Source organism: Leptosomus discolor, chromosome 16 (genome assembly GCF_034619465.1).
Source record: "Leptosomus discolor isolate bLepDis1 chromosome 16, bLepDis1.hap2, whole genome shotgun sequence".
Classification (NCBI taxonomy): Eukaryota; Metazoa; Chordata; class Aves; order Leptosomiformes; family Leptosomidae; genus Leptosomus; species Leptosomus discolor.
The window spans coordinates 2,278,604-2,296,865 of NC_141406.1; the positions used below are offsets into that span (position 1 = coordinate 2,278,604).

General features: G+C 48.9%; 1 protein-coding gene across 3 annotated transcripts in view; it reads right to left on the reverse strand.

Moving 5' to 3' along the window:
* Nucleotides 1-4,704: 4,704 nt before the first annotated feature.
* RNFT2 (ring finger protein, transmembrane 2) overlaps nt 4,705-18,262 on the reverse strand; it is a 29,365-nt gene continuing 15,807 nt past the window's right edge. For all 3 annotated transcript variants that reach the window (XM_086474137.1, XM_086474134.1, XM_086474136.1), the window contains 4 exons: nt 12,810-12,959; nt 8,138-8,203; nt 7,000-7,101; nt 4,705-5,279 (listed from right to left, as the gene is read on the reverse strand). In XM_086474137.1, the coding sequence (XP_086330263.1) occupies nt 5,145-5,279; nt 7,000-7,101; nt 8,138-8,203; nt 12,810-12,959 (453 nt within the window). In that variant the 3' untranslated portion in view covers nt 4,705-5,144. The remainder of the gene's footprint in view (nt 5,280-6,999; nt 7,102-8,137; nt 8,204-12,809; nt 12,960-18,262) is intronic.

An 18,262-nucleotide genomic window follows, 5' to 3' on the forward strand; every position in this document is an offset into this window, starting at 1 on the left:
CCTGTCACCCACTTCATGTGCCCAGGAGATGAAGTCACCCACTTCATCGCCCGATAAAAACATACAGCAAATGACCAAAATCAATGAGTTGCCAGGGAAGAGGAATGAGAAACCTGCTGCACTTCGGTGTTAGAGCTCGCAGGCAGGCAGAAATTCCCCTCATTTCGCTAAGGCCGTTACTAAAGCAGTTTACTTAAAGCAGAAACACTTGCTAAAGCAGTTTAATCTGATTTGTGAATGTGCTTTGTGCCTGTATCACGCTAAAATTGTAAGGGCTGAAATCCGCTGCGAAGGCAGCAGCACTGCCTCCTGACGGAGCTGACTGCAGGCAGATCTGGTCAGACCGGTGCAGTTTCTGTGGCCGCACCTTGGAATCGGGCACTTTTCCCTGCTGCCTCCTAAGAGGAAACGATTTGGTTAAATCCTGCCGTCGCTGTAGTCCTCGTGGGCAGAGGGGTGTCTCACTGGGGGGGGGGGGGGGGGGGGGGGGGGCAATGGAGAATGGGGGAGCAAAACTGAAGATCTTTCCCTTTGGAAAAACCGCAGCGCCCCATACAGAGTGGTTCGCGATGAGGACAGACTAGTACATCGGCCTTAATATTTCATTGTAATCTTCCTGCAAATGGTCTTAAAACATCTGTCCATGATCTCGACAGAAGTCTGAGATAGATCTAACTCCAAATTAAATCCTGGACCCACATTTGCTGTCCATGTCAAAACCTCCTGGCTATACTCTACCTCCACAACAGGTGAACAATATCCTCACAGCTTCTCTTAGGGCAAATTTGATTTTGAATCCAAAACTGGCCTCGGTCTTGTAGAACACTTTGCAAGGCACTGCTTGCTGGATGCCGAGCTAAGCTCGTTCATCTCTCAGCTTAGGAGACGCTGGCCATGTGAATTTGAAACCCCAGAGCCTTAGGGAACCCTCGGAGACGTGGGGCTTGGGCTTCCTTAGGAAAACCCGGGTCTGCCACCTAGTCTGAGTGGAGGGCAGGCACCCGGCAGGCTGCTCCTGCCCCGGCCTGAACGCGCGGGCCCCTCCGCCCAGGCGCATCGGCCTGTCCCCAGCGCAGACACCTGGGGGCTTCTTCCCCCCGCCAGGCCTGTGGCCTGAGCCACGCGCCACCCGCGACCCAGGCGTCCCCCGGCGTAACCCCGGAGGTCTTCCCGAGCGCTCTGCCTCGGCAGCTGTGGGAAGAGGTGACTGTTCCAGTCAAAGCTGCAGGGTTCCCGTTCCCCGTCTGCAGGAGAAATTTAAAACCACAAAATACAAAACCGGTGAATATTTTTTTTTCTGACAATATTTATTTAAATACAAGAGTGAATTTTCATGTAACTCCGATCAGACTTCTTCAGTGTTCGCTCTGCAGGAATACTTGAGTACTTGAATCTCACAAGTTTTTGAATATTTACAGCGAGTGACTTTGGAGCTTGACAAACATTCACTGAAAGCATCTGGGTATTGAGCTGCCATTATTAGTTACATCCATTATTAGTTACAGGTGCCACCGAGGTACAGAGCAAAACCCGGCCCAGTGGGATTTAGTTTTCATGGGTATTCACAGTGTAACCTCTCCAAGCGACCTGACCACCATAGTGTATCACAAGAAAAAAAAATCTCCCCATCACCTTTAGACCTTAGGGCATTTGCCAGTTTTCCAGCCTGCTCCCAGATGCATTGCTAACGGCATAAACCAGATGAAATGCAGTGAATACACAATTCCTTGCACATTAGGATGTAGTACCAGTTGGATGTAAACTCTTGTGGAGTCACTGTGCAAGTTTCCACCCTCACCAAAGCAAGAGCAAAGCGTACGCTCACTGCTGGAACGAGCTGATGAAGGCTCCTGCTTGTGGTTGGATGTGGCTTCTCTCTTTTGTAAAAGGAATTTCATATGCTGAGACTCTTTGTACATATTTATAATGACTTTAATAAAAAAAAAAAAGAAAAACAACTGTTCAATGGCAATAAAAGGCTCCAGTTTTTATTTCCTCTCTGAAAGCTGAGAGAATAATTTCTTTCCACAACCCTAACTTTTCCCACAGAGACCCGCAGCAGTTTCTGCTCAGCTGTCATTAGAACCGAAGTCTCCCCTGTATGTTCTCCGGTCCCAGTGCCGCGTTCTAGGAGAGGGCAGCCTCCTCCTGCCTTGCAGCACCACCGCCATGCCCGAGGCGGGGGCTGGCAGACTGCGAGCAGCACAGCGCTGATTCTTCCACAGCCAGAACAGGGACTGAAGGGCGATGGTTGAATTTCACAGCTATATAATAGTGGCCTGCAGTAAAACTTGCTTTTCTTGCAGGAATTAAGGTGATCTCTGTTACGTTTCCAGTAGAATAAATACCCACAGCATAAACTTTCACCTTCTGTCAAGCACTAACCGGTTTTAACAGAAAAGTGAGGGCTGGATGGCCCAGAGTCTCGGGCACCCAGGCCCCCGCAGACACAGGCTCGTCCCGCAACGGCGGCCTCCCGTGCAGACCGCAGCGCCGCGCTTTGTCACGGAGCCACCCGCGTAGCGACAGGAGCCGCCTGTCTCGGAGGTCACCCCGCCACCAACGTCCCTGGGGGCTGTTCAGCGGCAGGAGCGCGGTGGTGGGTTACTGCACGCGGGTGGCAGCTACCGCTGAGGCCGTCAGCCAGGCTGCCGTACGGGGACCGGGAAGCTGCCTGGTAGCAGCGAGGGGAAGCAAAAGTCAAGAAGGGATCACTGAGATGGGGCAAAAGAAAAATTCAGCGCTAGCAGTTCTTTAGGAAATGATGGTGCTGGTGCGGGGGTTCTTAGGTGGGTACCAAGCACACGCGAGGTACGCGGCAATTCGTCCGCTGTGCGCTGGTATGAAGTGTCACTGGGTGATCCTTCTGGGTCCGTGGGCTGTGGAAAAGCGTTTCAAGTACGTGACGATGAGAGTCCCCTCTTTCTTACACCGACACTGGGAAAGACCATTCAGTAAAGAAAAGAAAAAGTAAAGAAAAGGTCTCTAAGAATGGCAAAAAATATTGCCGGTACTTTCCCTCTGATTGCCTGCCTGCCTTATCACCAAATAAAAAATGGTTCTTTTGAAACTGTGCACCCAATGCTACCTGTAGTGCTAGGCTCATCTCGACCTTTTCATACACTTCTCCAAATACGTTTTCCAGGAGCATTTAGAAAAAAAAAAACAGAATTAGAAGTGGCTTTTCAAATATTTGGAAAGCAGATACCACCGACCCTTTAATTCATTGGCATTGCACTGAAAACTGACACTGAAACCCTTCATAAATTGCCTGCCCACAGAATCAGTGATTTTCCCTTTTCCTGGTGAATACACCAGACCATCGTACATAACAACGTTTTTTACGCCCACTGAAAACCTTCCTTCCTTCCTTCCTTCCTTCCTTCCGTAACCCTCTTCCCCCATCCGCAAAAGGCTGTTCCCATTGGAGACAGCCACCGGATTCCTTGGCTCAGCTCTCCACTTCCACGGGATCTGTTTGACAAGACCCAAATCACTTTGCTTTGGAAAGTAAAGCTTTTCCTCCTCCGCTTCCCCGTATCTCTCAAGCCAGATTTGGACTACTTCCCTGCTCAGGCTCTGTCTCTCATCATTGCCCCTCCAGCCATCCTGAACTATTATTTCCAAAGAAATGCGGAGCCTTAATCCTGTTACCATTAGCTCCCATTTGCTTTAAATCTTCTCCCTGTGGAGTTCCACAGCAGGAGGGGAAGGCGGCAGCCAGTGCAGTCAGTACGTACACACAGGCTCATTTCCCCCAGGTACGGTGCTCCCCGATCATCCACTCGAGGGGGATTGTCACCCGACGGCCACTTCCACAGCAACGAGCATGGAAGATGCCACCAGCGCCTCGAGGCCCCTTCTCTGGGCTGCAGCAAAAAGCAGAGGTTGTTCAGTGAAAGCTCCAGCTCCAGCCCCTGCAGCACCTCAGCAGATGGAAGTGGCAGCGACACGATGCGCGTCAGCTCTCCTGTCACCAGCGCAAGGGCCCTCCTCGAAGAGCTTTTCCCGAAGCGGAGGTGTTGCGGTCCGGTCTCCCCCCTCACGGGTGGATTCCCCAGCTCCCGCGCAAACCAGGCTGGCTCCTGAAGCACCACGGCTGCCTCCGTAGAACTCTGCCCTCAAGTCCCACTAAACCCAGTCTCTCCAGGGGGGCCCTGCAGGCCGACGCCCCAGCACTGCGGGGTCAGCAGGGCTGGGTGGGCTCAGACACGTCGCTCCTGGTTTTGGAGCCGGGCAGGTTCTGGCTGCTGAGCGGCGCTGGCTTTTAAAGGCAGTCAGCCTGGCCTCGAGGGGCTGCGCTGAGGAGCACGCTGCAGAGACACCTCAGTTTGGGAGATGCTCTTGGTTAGGACCCTCCCTTTTCACCTAGACAAATCCAGCTTGACTTTACTCTCTCCTGGCCTCCCACTGTTCTCCCCATACGCAATGAAACCAGAAAGTCCGATCATGAAAATTTAAGGGGGAAAACGTTCCCAAGAAAAGCAAGTGTCACTGCAGCTTCACTAGCACGGTCTGTCCCGAGTTCCCCGCGATTTCATTCAGATGACAACACGTGCAATTTGTGGAATCAGTTGCGAAAACTCTGCTGCTGGGAAATGATGTTTCTCCAACCCCAAACGAAGTTGGGGCTCGAGGTTCTGAAGCAGCGTTTTGGAAGAGCTCGCAAAGGTAGTAAAACAGCAACAGTGCAGTTCTACGAAGTTAGGGATTCAGGGAAGCTATTTAATGTGAAAAATCTCACCGCTGGCTGAGCCAGAGGAGGACAGCTTTTTTCCAGTGTATCAGGTTATAGACATGCAATTCTCAGTACGCTTGCCTTATGCACGCAATAATTATCTACACTAAAAGGATGGAAAAAAAAAGGAAACATCCCAGGCAGTTTATAACCACGTAAGTTCAAGAAAAAATCTTGGCTGTAGCTTAGCCATGGAGTTTGCCATAACATAAAAATATCTTTCTTGCCTTTGAGGATAAAGTTTCTGGCCAGTAAGAGTTGTTCTGTGGTTCCTGGAGAAACAGAGCTCGAAGAAAGACTAAGACAACAAAACCACAGACAACTAAAGAGGGGCATGGGATCACCAGAGTTCCCAGCTTTTTCTTCTCTCCGCACACGTTACTGCATTTGTCAGCACGTGCTGGTTTTAATACACCTGGAAATGAGCAGAGGTGGTGCCATCTTTCCAGCAACGCAGGGTTTCTACTGTGACAGAACGACAGAGAGGACAGGTCTTCTCCCTGTCAAACCAGAGGCAGAGGCATTCTTCACAAAACACATGCTGTGGAGACAAAAGGGCATCATCACGGTGAGGGCAGGAGGTCCAATCCCGTCACAAGGGTGCACGCTCAACACAACAGCCCCGGGAGCCGGTAACGGTTCAAGTTCAGGCGGACAGTGCAGCTGACTAGCAGTACTCACGTGATATGAAAACCAAATCCCAGCATCACTAGTACCTCAGCTTGCTGAAGCTCATGATACCTTACCCTGTTTCTTAATACAGCAATGGAAAGAAACATTAAGGCGACCTAGGACGTTTGCGCTAACGAGTAGCTGGGAGGGTTTTCTCCACCCTGTTTCCATCCTCAATTCCCGGGGTTATTTTACACGTCTTTACTCAGCTCAAACCACCCCCTTTCTCCCCTCGACTCCTTACTGCTTTGCTTTTTTCTGCTCACACCACCCAGCCCTAGCCAGTAGCTTCGCAGGCCCCGTTTCCCCTTCTCTATAAACATCACCCCTTATCTTCTCCTCTCGTTTCTACACTGAGGCACAACAGGATTCTCCCTCCGGGCTGCCATGGGTACAAACAGAGATCAGGAGGGACGGCTGTCCATCACACAGCCCCATCTACCCCAGGCTGCAAGAGCAGGAACAGGGCAAGAAGAGAGTATTGTGAGCCATGAGAAGCTGAGACCTCCTCAACACGTGCAGAAGTCAGCAGAAATGTTACTCATCAAAATCTCAGCGCTGATAAGCACGTACGAAGCTTCTCTGGGGCTTAGCGCTTGATAACATCTGCACAGATGTTCACAGGAATAGTAAGAGGCGTCTGATGCACAGGAGACCTACTTGCTTTAATTTGATAACCCTGTTCTAAAGCATGGGAACCTTAATGCTCTTCAGAAAAAGGCTCTTGAGCTTTATTTTGATGTCCCAAGAGAGCATCTATCCCACCGATTCCATTCCCAGAAATGGCTGAATCATTCTGCCTGAGGTTTTCCTGCACGCACCCACACGTGGCCCACAGACAGCCTCCACGGCGCGGAACTTCAGCCCCAACAGACAAAGTTGTTACAAAAGCACCTAAAGAGAAAATCTTGGGGAAGCACCACCAGCCTCGCCACGAGGCAACGCCTTCAGCTGCCCTCTGATACCGTAACAGAACCCACGGCAGCACGGTGTGTTCGAAGGGTTTCACCTGCACCAGATGAGGACCACTATGTTACTCAGAGCGTGCCATTCCTAGGCTCTAGGTTTTCCAGCGTTTACCAAACGAGAAGCAGGACAATTCCCAGTGGTGACCGACTTCCACACGCAGAACTACTTTGATTCCTGGCCAGGTGTTCCGAGGCCAGACCGCGATTACCCGGTGCTGCAGCAGCCTCCACGCACCCTACCAGGCTCGTTCTGGATCTACGCCCCTCTCATAGCACTGGCTCTTAATTTGGTTGCCCTATGGACTAGCCAGTCTCTCCCAGGGCCAGATAAAAATGTCTTGCACTCTAGATCCAAGATCTGGGCTGCCAACTGGCAGTCCCTGGACTACTAGGTGGTCTTTTCCATCTCGTAGCTAGCTGCGATCAGCCCCTAAAGAGCAGCTCAGCTACCACAAATCACTGGCTATCCGGAAGAGGGCAACAAATATCCACTGGGACCTACACCAAGACCCAGCAAATCATTTTAGAAGCCCCTAGGCTAACTGTGCCTCTCCCCAGCTGCAGAAGGCAACCAAAGGAATGCCAATGGGGGAACCTGACGTGGGAAGCTCGGGGTCTTACCTGGCACATAAGGATCAAAGGTTCCCGGAATTCTGCTTGGCAAATGGCACAGATGTCACCTGCCTCGCTGCACTGCTGGCTGGTAGCACGAACTCCATAGGTCTGTTAGGGAGAGATGGGAAAAAAATCCCCGTGTCAAAGGGTTTGAAGATAAGCTGGTTTGTGGCTAAGCATATACGTAAGATACTGGTTTTCACAGCCATTTCCCTGCACGACCTGGGAAGGACACCGGCGTTGTGTCACTGTGTATGGGGACGGGAGATTTGGGCACCAGCGCACAGAACAGAGGGTGTCTGGAGCGCTGCGTTCTCTGTTTTGTTTTCCCCTCGAGCTGACTCCATCTTCTAGTGCCTCCACTTGTGGAGCAATGATAATGAAATTTAATGAGCTCAACAGGGAGCTGAAAGGATTAATTCAGCATCATTTGCAGAGGTGTTTAGATAGTGGGAGGTATTATTATTAGCAAGTTAGACAACAGAAGAAAGAGTAACAGCAGCAGCACCCACAGGCTTCCCACTTCTCTTTTTAAACATGCGGAAGGTAAATGTTGCTTCTCCTATTGTGACAGGGGAAATGGAAACATGCTGAGGAAAAACAACTGGCCCAAGCCCACAGAATAAGCAAGGCAAGCTCTAACAAACTTCTGTGAGTTTATGTTCTTTTTCTCCATGGTCTGATTCTCCCATTTTAAAATGTACGTTACAGCATTTCACTGCAACAGCTCTACATGTCAGTACCGTATCAGCGATGCCTGGGATAATGTCTGTGTGCTGTAGGATCTCTTAATGTCACTGCCCATCAGGCACTACATACTTCTATCTACAGTCTTTCTCACACTCTGCACTACAAAGTTTCGTCAGCTGCTTGCAGTGTTGGCCTCAATGGATTAACCCATATTACACAGGGCTTCCACTCAGACAGAAGAGACCAGCCTAGCGACAATCTCTTACCCCAGCTGGGACAAGGCAGGTACCAGAAAAGGTTCTAAACATCCCTGACGAGATAACAGCTTATCCAGCCATGCAACAACGATTTATTTTACTCTCTGATCCTGATACACTGAACAATTTTCAACTCCATCATTCAGTAGTAACAAAGTTCCACCCATGAACCAGCTCTAATACGTGTGACTACTTACCTGTGGGGTGCAAAGGACCTTCAGTGCCTTCCGGACACTTCCCACACGACCACAGATGTCAAAAGACTGCAATAAAGACATTCCATCTTAGATACTTTTCACCCAATGTGGGTGTGTGCGGATGCGTGTGTGTGTGTGTAGAGTCCAGAAACTCACAAACAGCGCCTCCAAATGGATACTCGGCGGGAACAAAGATCCTAAGTAACAGTGGTGCCAAAAAAGATTTCATGGTGATCATGACATACGTGATAAACGTAAATTGACAGCGCAGAAGGGAAGCCAAGAAAGCTCTGGTAACAACGGACTGCAAATCAGGGACTTTACAGGAAGAAAGAGGAGATAAAAACCAGGGAGCTGCGGTAGGGTAAATTGCCCAGCCCCCTAAGTAGGAAAGGGCTAACAGGGACCCGTTCCCACCCTGGGAACTGAGTACCTCAGAAGCCCAGAAGCGAGGTTAGAAAACCCTGCGGCTAGCTTGAGAAAGAGGGAAGGAAGGGCAGTCTTTTCACGTGGAAGAGGCAGAAAACAGATTTCCTCAGCCTCTGGGGAAAAGGGGGATTTCCAGGGCTGGGTGGCTCTGCCACACAGCCTGACACTTCAGGGCCCAGATGATACTACGAAAGAAGGAGTGGGAATTGCCTGTCCTGCTGCAGAGTGATTTAGCAGAGTGCAGTGCTTAGATGTTGCCAAGAGAAGAACGGCCTGAGGAACGAGAAGCAGGACTTGAGGCTGAGTTGCTCCCATCCACCTAAAGAGTGAGAAACTCCAAATGCCCTGAAGGGAGCAGGTTTCCAGCACCCTGGTACTTTGCAGATGCCCAAAGATGGCCAACAGCAGGGACACCACCAGGTCCTTTTCTTTCCCTCTCCCTCCACTGGCCAGCAAACACGGTCTAACTGCATCTGGAGAGCAGTGCTCACTCTGGGCTCCTCATTAAAGACTAAAGGCAGTTCAGAGATGGGCAGAACAGGAGCCTGCAGAAAATGATTTCTGCAAAGAGACTAAAAGACATACAAATATTTACAGCTTGGCTGAGCAGTACAAAAGTGGGGGAAAAGATAATAAACTGCCTACAAATATCAAGGGGCTGAGCAAGTGAGGAGACACTCAGCATTCTTAAAGTGAAGACAAGGTACTACTAATAAAAGGGAAACCAGCTTGAAAACCTAATCCCGTATGCCAGCTTCATCTTCCCTATCTGCTGGCAGAACACGAGGAAAAAGACACTACGAACGAGACAAGACATTAAAAAGTGACTGTGCAAAGAACAGCCCTGCCTTAGCGGGGAGAAGGGCCAGATGATGTAACAGGACCTTTCCATTTCTAGCCTGTCGGAGTGAGAGAGGAGCGGCAAGGAGAGGAGGGGAAGACGGGATGCAGAGCAGGCAGAGCTGTCGTGGACCAGCAGCACAAAGGCACCAGAATGCCTGGAGCTGGCTTTCTATTTTTTTTTTTTTTTTTTCAGTTAGCATGATTAAGTGGGCTCACTGCAGGGAATGCCAATGAGATCATCGTGCAATAGATGTGGAATCAAATGAAGGCACCAATAATGCTTCCAGTCAGCACGCAGAAAGGCTCCCGGGGTCCTTCCAGTAATGCACCCAGTCAGCAACTAGCCCTTGAGGCTGCCGACTGCTACGGACTTTTTATCTTCTGACGAGGATAGGGATCAGCTCTCTCCCACAGTCCAAATCACAGCTTTTCCTGGCTGCTTTGCTTACGGCGTGACTTCTGATGCCTTTGCTCTGGCTCTGACGTCTCCTCTTCTCCCAGTCCATTTCCTCCTTCAATCTTTTTTTCCCCTGGGGTTTCCTGTACCCCCAAAAGATGCAGGTTTCAGTAGCCTAACTTCCATTTATCACCCCTCGCACTGAAGTCTATGTTGCATCAGTCACCTTTCTAGCAATGTCATTGCAACAATTGGGTTCACAGACAGTGAGTGCTTCTGTTCAGGATAGGAAAAAATGACTTGGATGCCCTTACTGGTGAACATCTGGGATTTGTTTGCCAAAATCAGAGAGGGTCATGTTCACACAGTCCAGACAGAGACACCAAGACAGCTCCTGTATACAACCTTCTGAAAGTCAAGCCTGCCTTTTGTGTAGGAAAAGGGGATGCAGCCCTAGCTGAGCCCTGGATTTTTGCCAGGAGCACAGAAGGTCTGAGTGCCAAATTGGCTTCTGTGGTTTTTCTAATGTGGTTTGTGGCTTTGCTAATGTGGACTCCTCTGGGTATACTTTCAGTGTCTCAGGCAAGGAATTAGACCTGCAGCTCTTGTGACTGTAAATGGGATGCACACACCTAGTATTTCATGATCCGCGTTGGAAGAGCGTGCTCCCACTTTTCTTTCACTTCCAAGCAAAGTCTCCAGCGTGCAGAGGTCTAATCCTAACCTGGACTCATCTGAGGTACTAAGTAGCTGCCACATGATGACCTGGGACATGTTCTTGGAGCTACCACGCTTCAGCTGGCCTACCCCTCCACTTACACCTCTGATGAACCAGATGAATTAAAGGAAGAAACATGCATGTCAAAGGCATAGGCTGTAGCCAAGGCACTCTTACAAAAGTGTGCCCCACAGTCCTGGTCCTAAATTCTAGTCAGGGCCAGTAAATAGCTGTCCTCTCCTCATGGAGCTTCTAAACAACAGATCAGTGGAACTTTTCAAAACAAACTTGCTTTTTCAATCACCTGGATCGTCACAACACTACCTGTAAAGGCTTCAGAGTACAGAAACGTGATGTTAACCCACAAAGAACTGCTTGCACGTCTGTGTCAGGGCCGAGTGGATTAGCAGGCCTTCACGGCCCTGGCGAGCCTCACCTGGGATCTCCACCCACAACCCCTGCCCATGGGCCCAGGAGCTCTATTTAAGCTCAGCCCTGGAAGCCTCAGTTCACAGCTGAACTGTGCTATGCAGGTGCTGGTTTCCAGTTCAGCCATAGCCATGTCTGTGCCTAGCTATGGAGACTGCTGAGACTTGCAGTTGTTGGACTGTGTCTGACCCCGGCTGACTTCACCAGACCTGAGGATTGATGTTCTGGCTTTACCTTGGACCTGCCTCACCACCTGAAGATGTGGACTCTTTGAACCTAGCTATCGCCCTGCTTGCCTTGTTGGGTGCTGCAGGGCTGGGCCCTGGCTGGTGAGGCCCTTACCCTGCCAGCTGTGTTCCTGCGTGTGGTTCCCCTTCCTCCAAGGAGCAGATGGTCCCCACTGCTTCTCCACACTGAGAACTTCTCCAGATGTAAGAAATGGCATGTAGAACTGCAGGTAAGCATCCCTTTTCCAGGTGTTGAGTAACTTTTGCAAGAAGGGACACCAGAAAGGTCACTTGAAATCTGTCCTTGTCACTGTGATCTGTTCACCTGACCTCACAAGCCAGAAGGGCATGGAAGGGTTGGATACTGCTGCCTAGAGCAGATCCAGACAATGGCATCTCTGGAAGGGGCAACAATCCTCTCCCACAGCACACAGTAAAGAGCAGGAAACACGCAGTTGAGAGGATGGATGGATGTGCAGGGAACTAGGCTGGTCTTATGTGCCTTCTATTCTGGCACTGCTTGCTCTGTTTCTTGCTTGATCACAAGCCTGCTGTGACCAAGTCACTTCACTTCCCATGACCTCCCCTGCCTCTCTTGCTTAAAAACCCCGTAAATTCCTTGACACCAGGGGTTGTATTGCCCCCTTCCTATATAACACATGGTTGCAACTGCAGCCACATCTTGCATAAGAGCTATAGTATGATTTGGTATTGCTCAGCAATCCATTAGACCCTCTGAGCTGTTTGTAGCTCAGATACAGTCTCTCTTCTTCGTTCCTCAGTCTGGTTCTGCAAAGCCATAGCCCTGTTCTCCTAGGCAGAGACAAGTATGAGGGCTGCAGCAAGCTGGCCTCCCTTGGCCTTTCTCAGAGGAATGGATAACCCAGCTATGTCATTGTTTGCTTCAGCTAGTGCTCTGTCCCCAGGCAGGGTTCAACACACAATTAAAAATACAACTACTTCTAGACCTCAGACTTGGGACTCTTCTAAATGAGTCACACCTACTCTGTATAGGCAGACTTTGTGCTCTTAGCATTTTTATCTTTGAGGAAACATTAATCACTCTTGTCCATCACTGAGATTCTGGACTTGTATCAGCCAGACCAGGGCCTAGAAGGGGGCCAAAACTACTTGTTTTACCTAGGCAGGACTTGGCTGACCCTCCCTCTCTCTGCTGTATTCAGTACTGTGAGTGACAGAGCACCTACCCTGCCTTGAGAGACAGACAGGCTTGGACAGAAACATTTAACTGTCTGCAACCTTCCTTTCAGTGTTGCACCTAGAAGTCTGCAGACAGCTAACATCTCCTCCAGTACTGGTCCCCCAAGACTCCACTCCCATTCTCCTCTAGCCTTTATAGAAAGGTATTAAAAAGCGGCAATGACTTCATCAGCCTGATGCAACACTACATGAACAGTCACAGATCTTCCTGTAGCTCGCCCATGCCCACATACTGGCAAAGCAAAATGCTTTTGGCAACTAAAGCACATGGTGTCCCCAGCTGCTGCAGCAACCCTTCCTGAGTAGTGACAGCAACAATCAAAAGGTCTATTTGTTCCCTTCAGCTGCGGTTTTTTCCTCTGTTCTTGCTACAGCTCCTGTAGGGGTTATTAATGAGGTGGTACTCACCTTGCAGAGGCTGTACAGGATGATCAGGATCCCCCCCAGAAAGTAGCTGCTGGATGGATCATCTCCCATGATGTATTTATACCATAGCTGGATGGGGACAAGGGAGCGGAAGAGCTGGCTCAGCTCCTCAATAATCAGATAAAACTTTCCCTGTAAAAGGACCAAACAAGCAATACATGGTTATTATCGGGAAGTCAAAAGAAGAGCACTTAACAGGTGCAGGGCTTGAAGCTTATAGGGCTTGTGCTCCCTGTTCACCCACGCACTCTGTTGAACAGCACAAAGACCAGCGCTCACGAGATGCAGCTTTCCTTGCAGCCACTTCACTCTGTGCCTAGAAAGAGTAACTATCACTTCATTTCATAGTGTTCCTCTTGCTCTGTCACTTACCCAGCTGTTACACTTTTGAATCTTAAACTTTTAGAGCAGGTTATGGATATACACCTTGTTCCATAATTTGGACAATGCTACAGAGTAGTAGCAGCAGAAGTTAAGGTTTACAGGGATTAATATTATGTAAGTTGTAGATACTATTAATAATGAGAAAAGGAAGGCAAGACAGGTAGGTCTCTTTGATCTTATACCCTTTCTGAAGGTACAGGGATTAAAGGTAAGGTGGCACTGGTCATCCTGACAACTTTCTAGATCATCCCAAAGAACCAAATTAATTATATATTTGCCAGCATCCTCCCCCTTCCACTCAGGTGTGTGTTGGCTCTTGTACAGTACACAGATAAAGACTAGCACTGGGAAAAACAAACCCTCGAGGCATTTTTAAACTTAAAGATACCAAACCCTTCTGAGGACCTTAAGGAAGAAAAGGAGGGAGGGGGGAAGCATGCTGGTTGAAACATTTCTCTCAAAAGAGACTCAAAGAATGGGCAACAACCTTTGCAAACCTTCACCAAAGCTGTCCTTGCCATTCTGATGCTTACTCCAGGTAGAAAGCTTTCCTTCCTTGAAGGACACACGCAAGGTAACAAACTCCATCCTGGCTTGCTACAACCATGAGGTGCAACAACTGAAATGGATTTTTCTTACCACATAATTTCTATCGTAAAGCACGTAAGATTAGGGAAGCTGGCTAAATAAGGGTATGTAATTTAGAGACCCGCAGTCTTAACAAGGCATTGTTTATATTCTGTCCCACCCTGTTCAAAAGGGAGAACTGGGGACAGGGCACTAGGTCAGGGCAAGCTGTGAGCCCAGAACTATACTTAGTCTGCAATGACATTATCAGGACTGAAAGATCTGGTTTTGACATGTCAAAATTCTTTTGTTGGATAAGATCACGGAGAAGGGGAAATTCCCCTGGAATTTTGCTGTGTTGTCCCAGCTAGTTTTGTCATCAGTGATGTCATCACAGGTCAATTGTTAATTGGTGAGATTTGGAGTGGGGATTAAGTCCTCCGCAGTCCACGAGGCTAGCAGCAGCAGCTAGCGCCCTTCCCTAGGGTCTCAGAGATGAGATCACTCGGCAGGCCATCCTGCTGTACCGAACAAATCGAATCCTTCAGAGAGCTCTGGCATTCTCATGATCTCATTTCCCCCCTGGGACAAGGAGTGAGGTCACACCAGTGGTTGCTAACGGACCTGAGCTGCTTTCTTCCTCTCCCCCATCCCCTCCTCCTTGTTAATCCCAGGTGGCATCACATAGCAAAAACGTAACAGCAACAATCTGGGGTCCTAAATGCAAGCAATTTATTAAATTAGCACAGAGGTCTCTATCCAGCCTCATGCTTCAATACAATCATCATTTATTTCAGGAGCCCCTGTGACAGAGGGTCGCAGTCTGCTAATGACTATGCTGTCACATCCTTCCCTTCACACAGGCAGTTCTCTGTCTCCCCCTCCCCAGCCAGCTCTGATGAAAGCTACCAGCAAGCTAAAGGCAGCAAACTGCTTTCTCTGACTTGTTCCTCCCCGCAGGCTCTCACTCATCCGCTTTTATTTAGCCTTGCTTCCCTAGCAGGCTGGGCTGGGACAGGTCACTGCTTACTTTCTCATTGCATCAGACAGAACTTGTGGATGCAGCATTTGGAGAATCAAAGCGGAAATTCTTCTACAACAGAAGCTCTTGAGGCACTAGAACGCTAGAGTCTACAGCAAGATGTAAGGAAAGATGGGTCACAGGCAGCCCTAGAGGTCCAGACAAGCTGTGGAATTGCAAGCGGCAGAGTGGGGCTCTAAAATGAACATGCAGCAAGTGACCAATTTCAATTTTCTAACCACAATCTCCACTGTTTACAAAGCTTTCATAATTCCATTCTCTAACGCAAATCTTCTGTTTTCAATGGTAACTATCAGGATTGCTTAGCAGCTAGATACTTGTTAACCCTCACAAGAATGAAGTCAAGTTTTAAATGGATGCATCTCTCCATCCAGCCCATTAACACCACCCACTTGATCATTTAAGAGGGGCCTGTTGATAAGCTTAGAGGGATTAGAGCTAGGAGTGAAGCAATAAAAGGACAGCTGAGTGGCATCTAGAAGAGAGCTCGGGCTACAGCAAGTGTTTACAGAAATGTAAGTCTTGTCAGGCATCTTGGTCATCAGTGCAACACACCAGCCCTTTCCTAAACTAGGAAAAGTGCCTAGAAATCGGAAGTAATTCTGCAAAGGAAGGCACCAGAAGTGGGGTCTTCCTTCTGAGCCAGAAGCTTAGAAAACAAGGGTTGTTCCCTGTAACTTCAGCAGCAAAATTTAACCTTCTGATAGCAATAGCTTATAGCAGACGGCACCCATCACTTGTAAGCACACTCAATATACCTTTCTGTCTTCTGCTTTTCAGCTTTTCTACATCTTGGCTATCTAGGTTGAAGTTTTCAAAGCCAAATCTTTGTTTCAAGCTGTAGTTCATCTGAGAACTTCAGCTAAAGTATTTCACCTACTTCTCATCAAGATCAGGAAAAACTGTGTGTTATATTAAGCACAATATAATTGTCTCCTGTGCATCTGACTTGGAACAACAGCTTGAAATAAGGCAAGGCCTGCCTCTGTTAGGTGACTCTTCCTACTTCATAAAAATCCACATAAATCTGGGAATCTTCTCTTGAATACACTCTATAGAGACTGAACAGCTCCAAGATCAGCAAATCCCCATTTCCAAAAAGGGAAAAAAGGAAGACCTGGGGAACTACAGGCCAGTCAGTCTCTCCTCTGTGCTGGGCAAGGTCACGGAGCGGATTCTCTTGGAAACTATGCTAGGGCATGTGGGAAATCAGGAGGTGACTGGTGACAGCCAACACGGCTTCACTAAGGGCAAATTGTGCCTGACACATTTGGTGGCCTTCTATGATGGGGTTACGGTGTTGGTGGATAAGGGAAGAGCAACTGCTGTCATCTACCTGGACTTGTGCAAAGCGTTTGACACTGTCCTGCATGACATCCTTGTCTCTAATTTAGAGATGGATTTGCTAGATGGACCACTTGGTGGATAAGGAATTGGCTGGATGGTTGCACTCAAAGTCACAGTCAATGGCTCGATGTCCAAGTGGAGATCAGTGACAAGTCACGTTCATGAGGGGTCAGCATTGGGACCAGTCCTGTTTAACATCTTCATCGGTGACATGGATGGTCAAGTTTGCCAATGACACCAAGCTGTGTTGTGGCCAACACGCTGGAGAGAAGGGAGGCCACCCAGAGGCACCTGGAGAGGTGGGCCTGTGCAGACCTCATGGAGTTCAACAAGGCCAAGCGCAAGGTCCTGCACACGGGTTGGGGCCATCCCAAGAACAGGTACAGGCTGGGGGATGATGTGACAGGGCAGCCCTGAGGAGAAGGACTGGGGGTGCTGGTGGATGAAAAACTGAATGTGAGCTGGCAACGTGCACCTGCAGCCCAGAAAGCCAACCGCATCCTGGGCTGCACCCAGGGCAGCAGGTCCAGAGAGGGGATTCTGCCCCTCTGCTCTGCTCTGGTGACACCCCCCCTGCAGGGCTGCCTCCAGCTCTGGGGACACCAGCACAAGACAGACATGGACCTGCTCAAGCAGGTCCAGAGGAGGCCATGAAAATGGTCAGGGGGCTGGAGCAGCTCCCCTGTGAGGACAGGCTGAGAGAGTTGGGGTTGTTCAGCCTGGAGAAGAGAAGGCTCTGGGGAGACCTTAGAGTGGCCTTCAGTGCTGAAAGGGGGCTGCAGGGAAGGTGGGGAGGGACTCTGGATCAGGGGGTGTGGTGACAGAATGAGGGGTAACAAGGGTTTCACACTGAAAGAGGACAGGTTTAGATTAGCTATTAGGAAGAAATTCTTCCCTGTGAGGGCGGTGAGACCCTGGCACAGGCTGCCCAGAGCAGCTGTGGCTGCTCCCTCCCTGGCAGTGCTCAAGGCCAGGCTGGATGGGGCTGGGAGCAACCTGCTCTGGTGGGAGGTGTCCCTGCCCAGGGCAGACTAGATGGTCTTTAAGGTCCCTTCCAACCCAAAGCATTCTATGGTTCTATGAAAAACTATTTTTGGTGAGCCCAGCACCAATGGTGACCGGACTGTGCAGGATCCAGCCCTCCAGAGCAAGCATATCCACAGCTTGCTGGACTGCAGAGATTAAACAGGATATTAGGGCAAATTACAGCTCCGGTTAGGGTAGAGGGAGAGAGCAGAAAAAGTGCTCTCATCAAGCCCTTGCAATAGGTTGGAGTTAAGCCTAACTAAAAAGAAAGAAGTACACTGCTTACCTTGCTTCTTCTGTGGGGTCAGTTACTGTGGAAGCTGACAGTCTACTAGTACTGTTATCAAGCACTTCATTAGCACAAGTGTCAGAGGACTGTGCTGTGGATCTAATTATAGCAACTCTGCTGATGAGACTTGTGATACCACACGGTGAAATGCTGCTTCCTTTCTTTTTTCCAGAGCGCTTTGTTAAAAACAAAGTCAATGACTCATGTGTAACTTTCCATTTTCCTCTACCTCTTTACCACACAAAGACCATTTTTATACTTTAAATCATGCACTCATTTTGAAAGAGCAGAACTCAGGATTTTCATAAAATTGCTATTTTTCTTCTGTACATGCAGTATTACACAGTCTGTAATGATGTGAACACATACTATTTTTTCAGAGGGCAAGTGGCACTTCTTAAGCATGTAATTTTTTAGTATTTTGTGATCCTTATTACTTGGTGGCAGATCTGCATCCTATCACTTCATGCTATCTGAGCTCTACTCAGAGCAGCAAATTACTAACATTTATTCAGCCTCTCTATGACATCACTAGAGTAAAAGGTTTAAACCCCCCCCTTTTTCACATCGCTGGCTGACATAAGGGACAGCTCTGCATTTTCTAAATGAAAACTTGACACTCAGAAAGACGAAGGTTAAGGTAAGGTTGTTTTGGTGTCCAAGCTGAGATGTCTGGGATTAAACTTTTTATAAAGCAATTTTATAGATCACATTACCATTAAAAGCTAAACCACTGACTTCAGTTTGCAGCTGTACATGACTTTTCTAGAATCACATAGG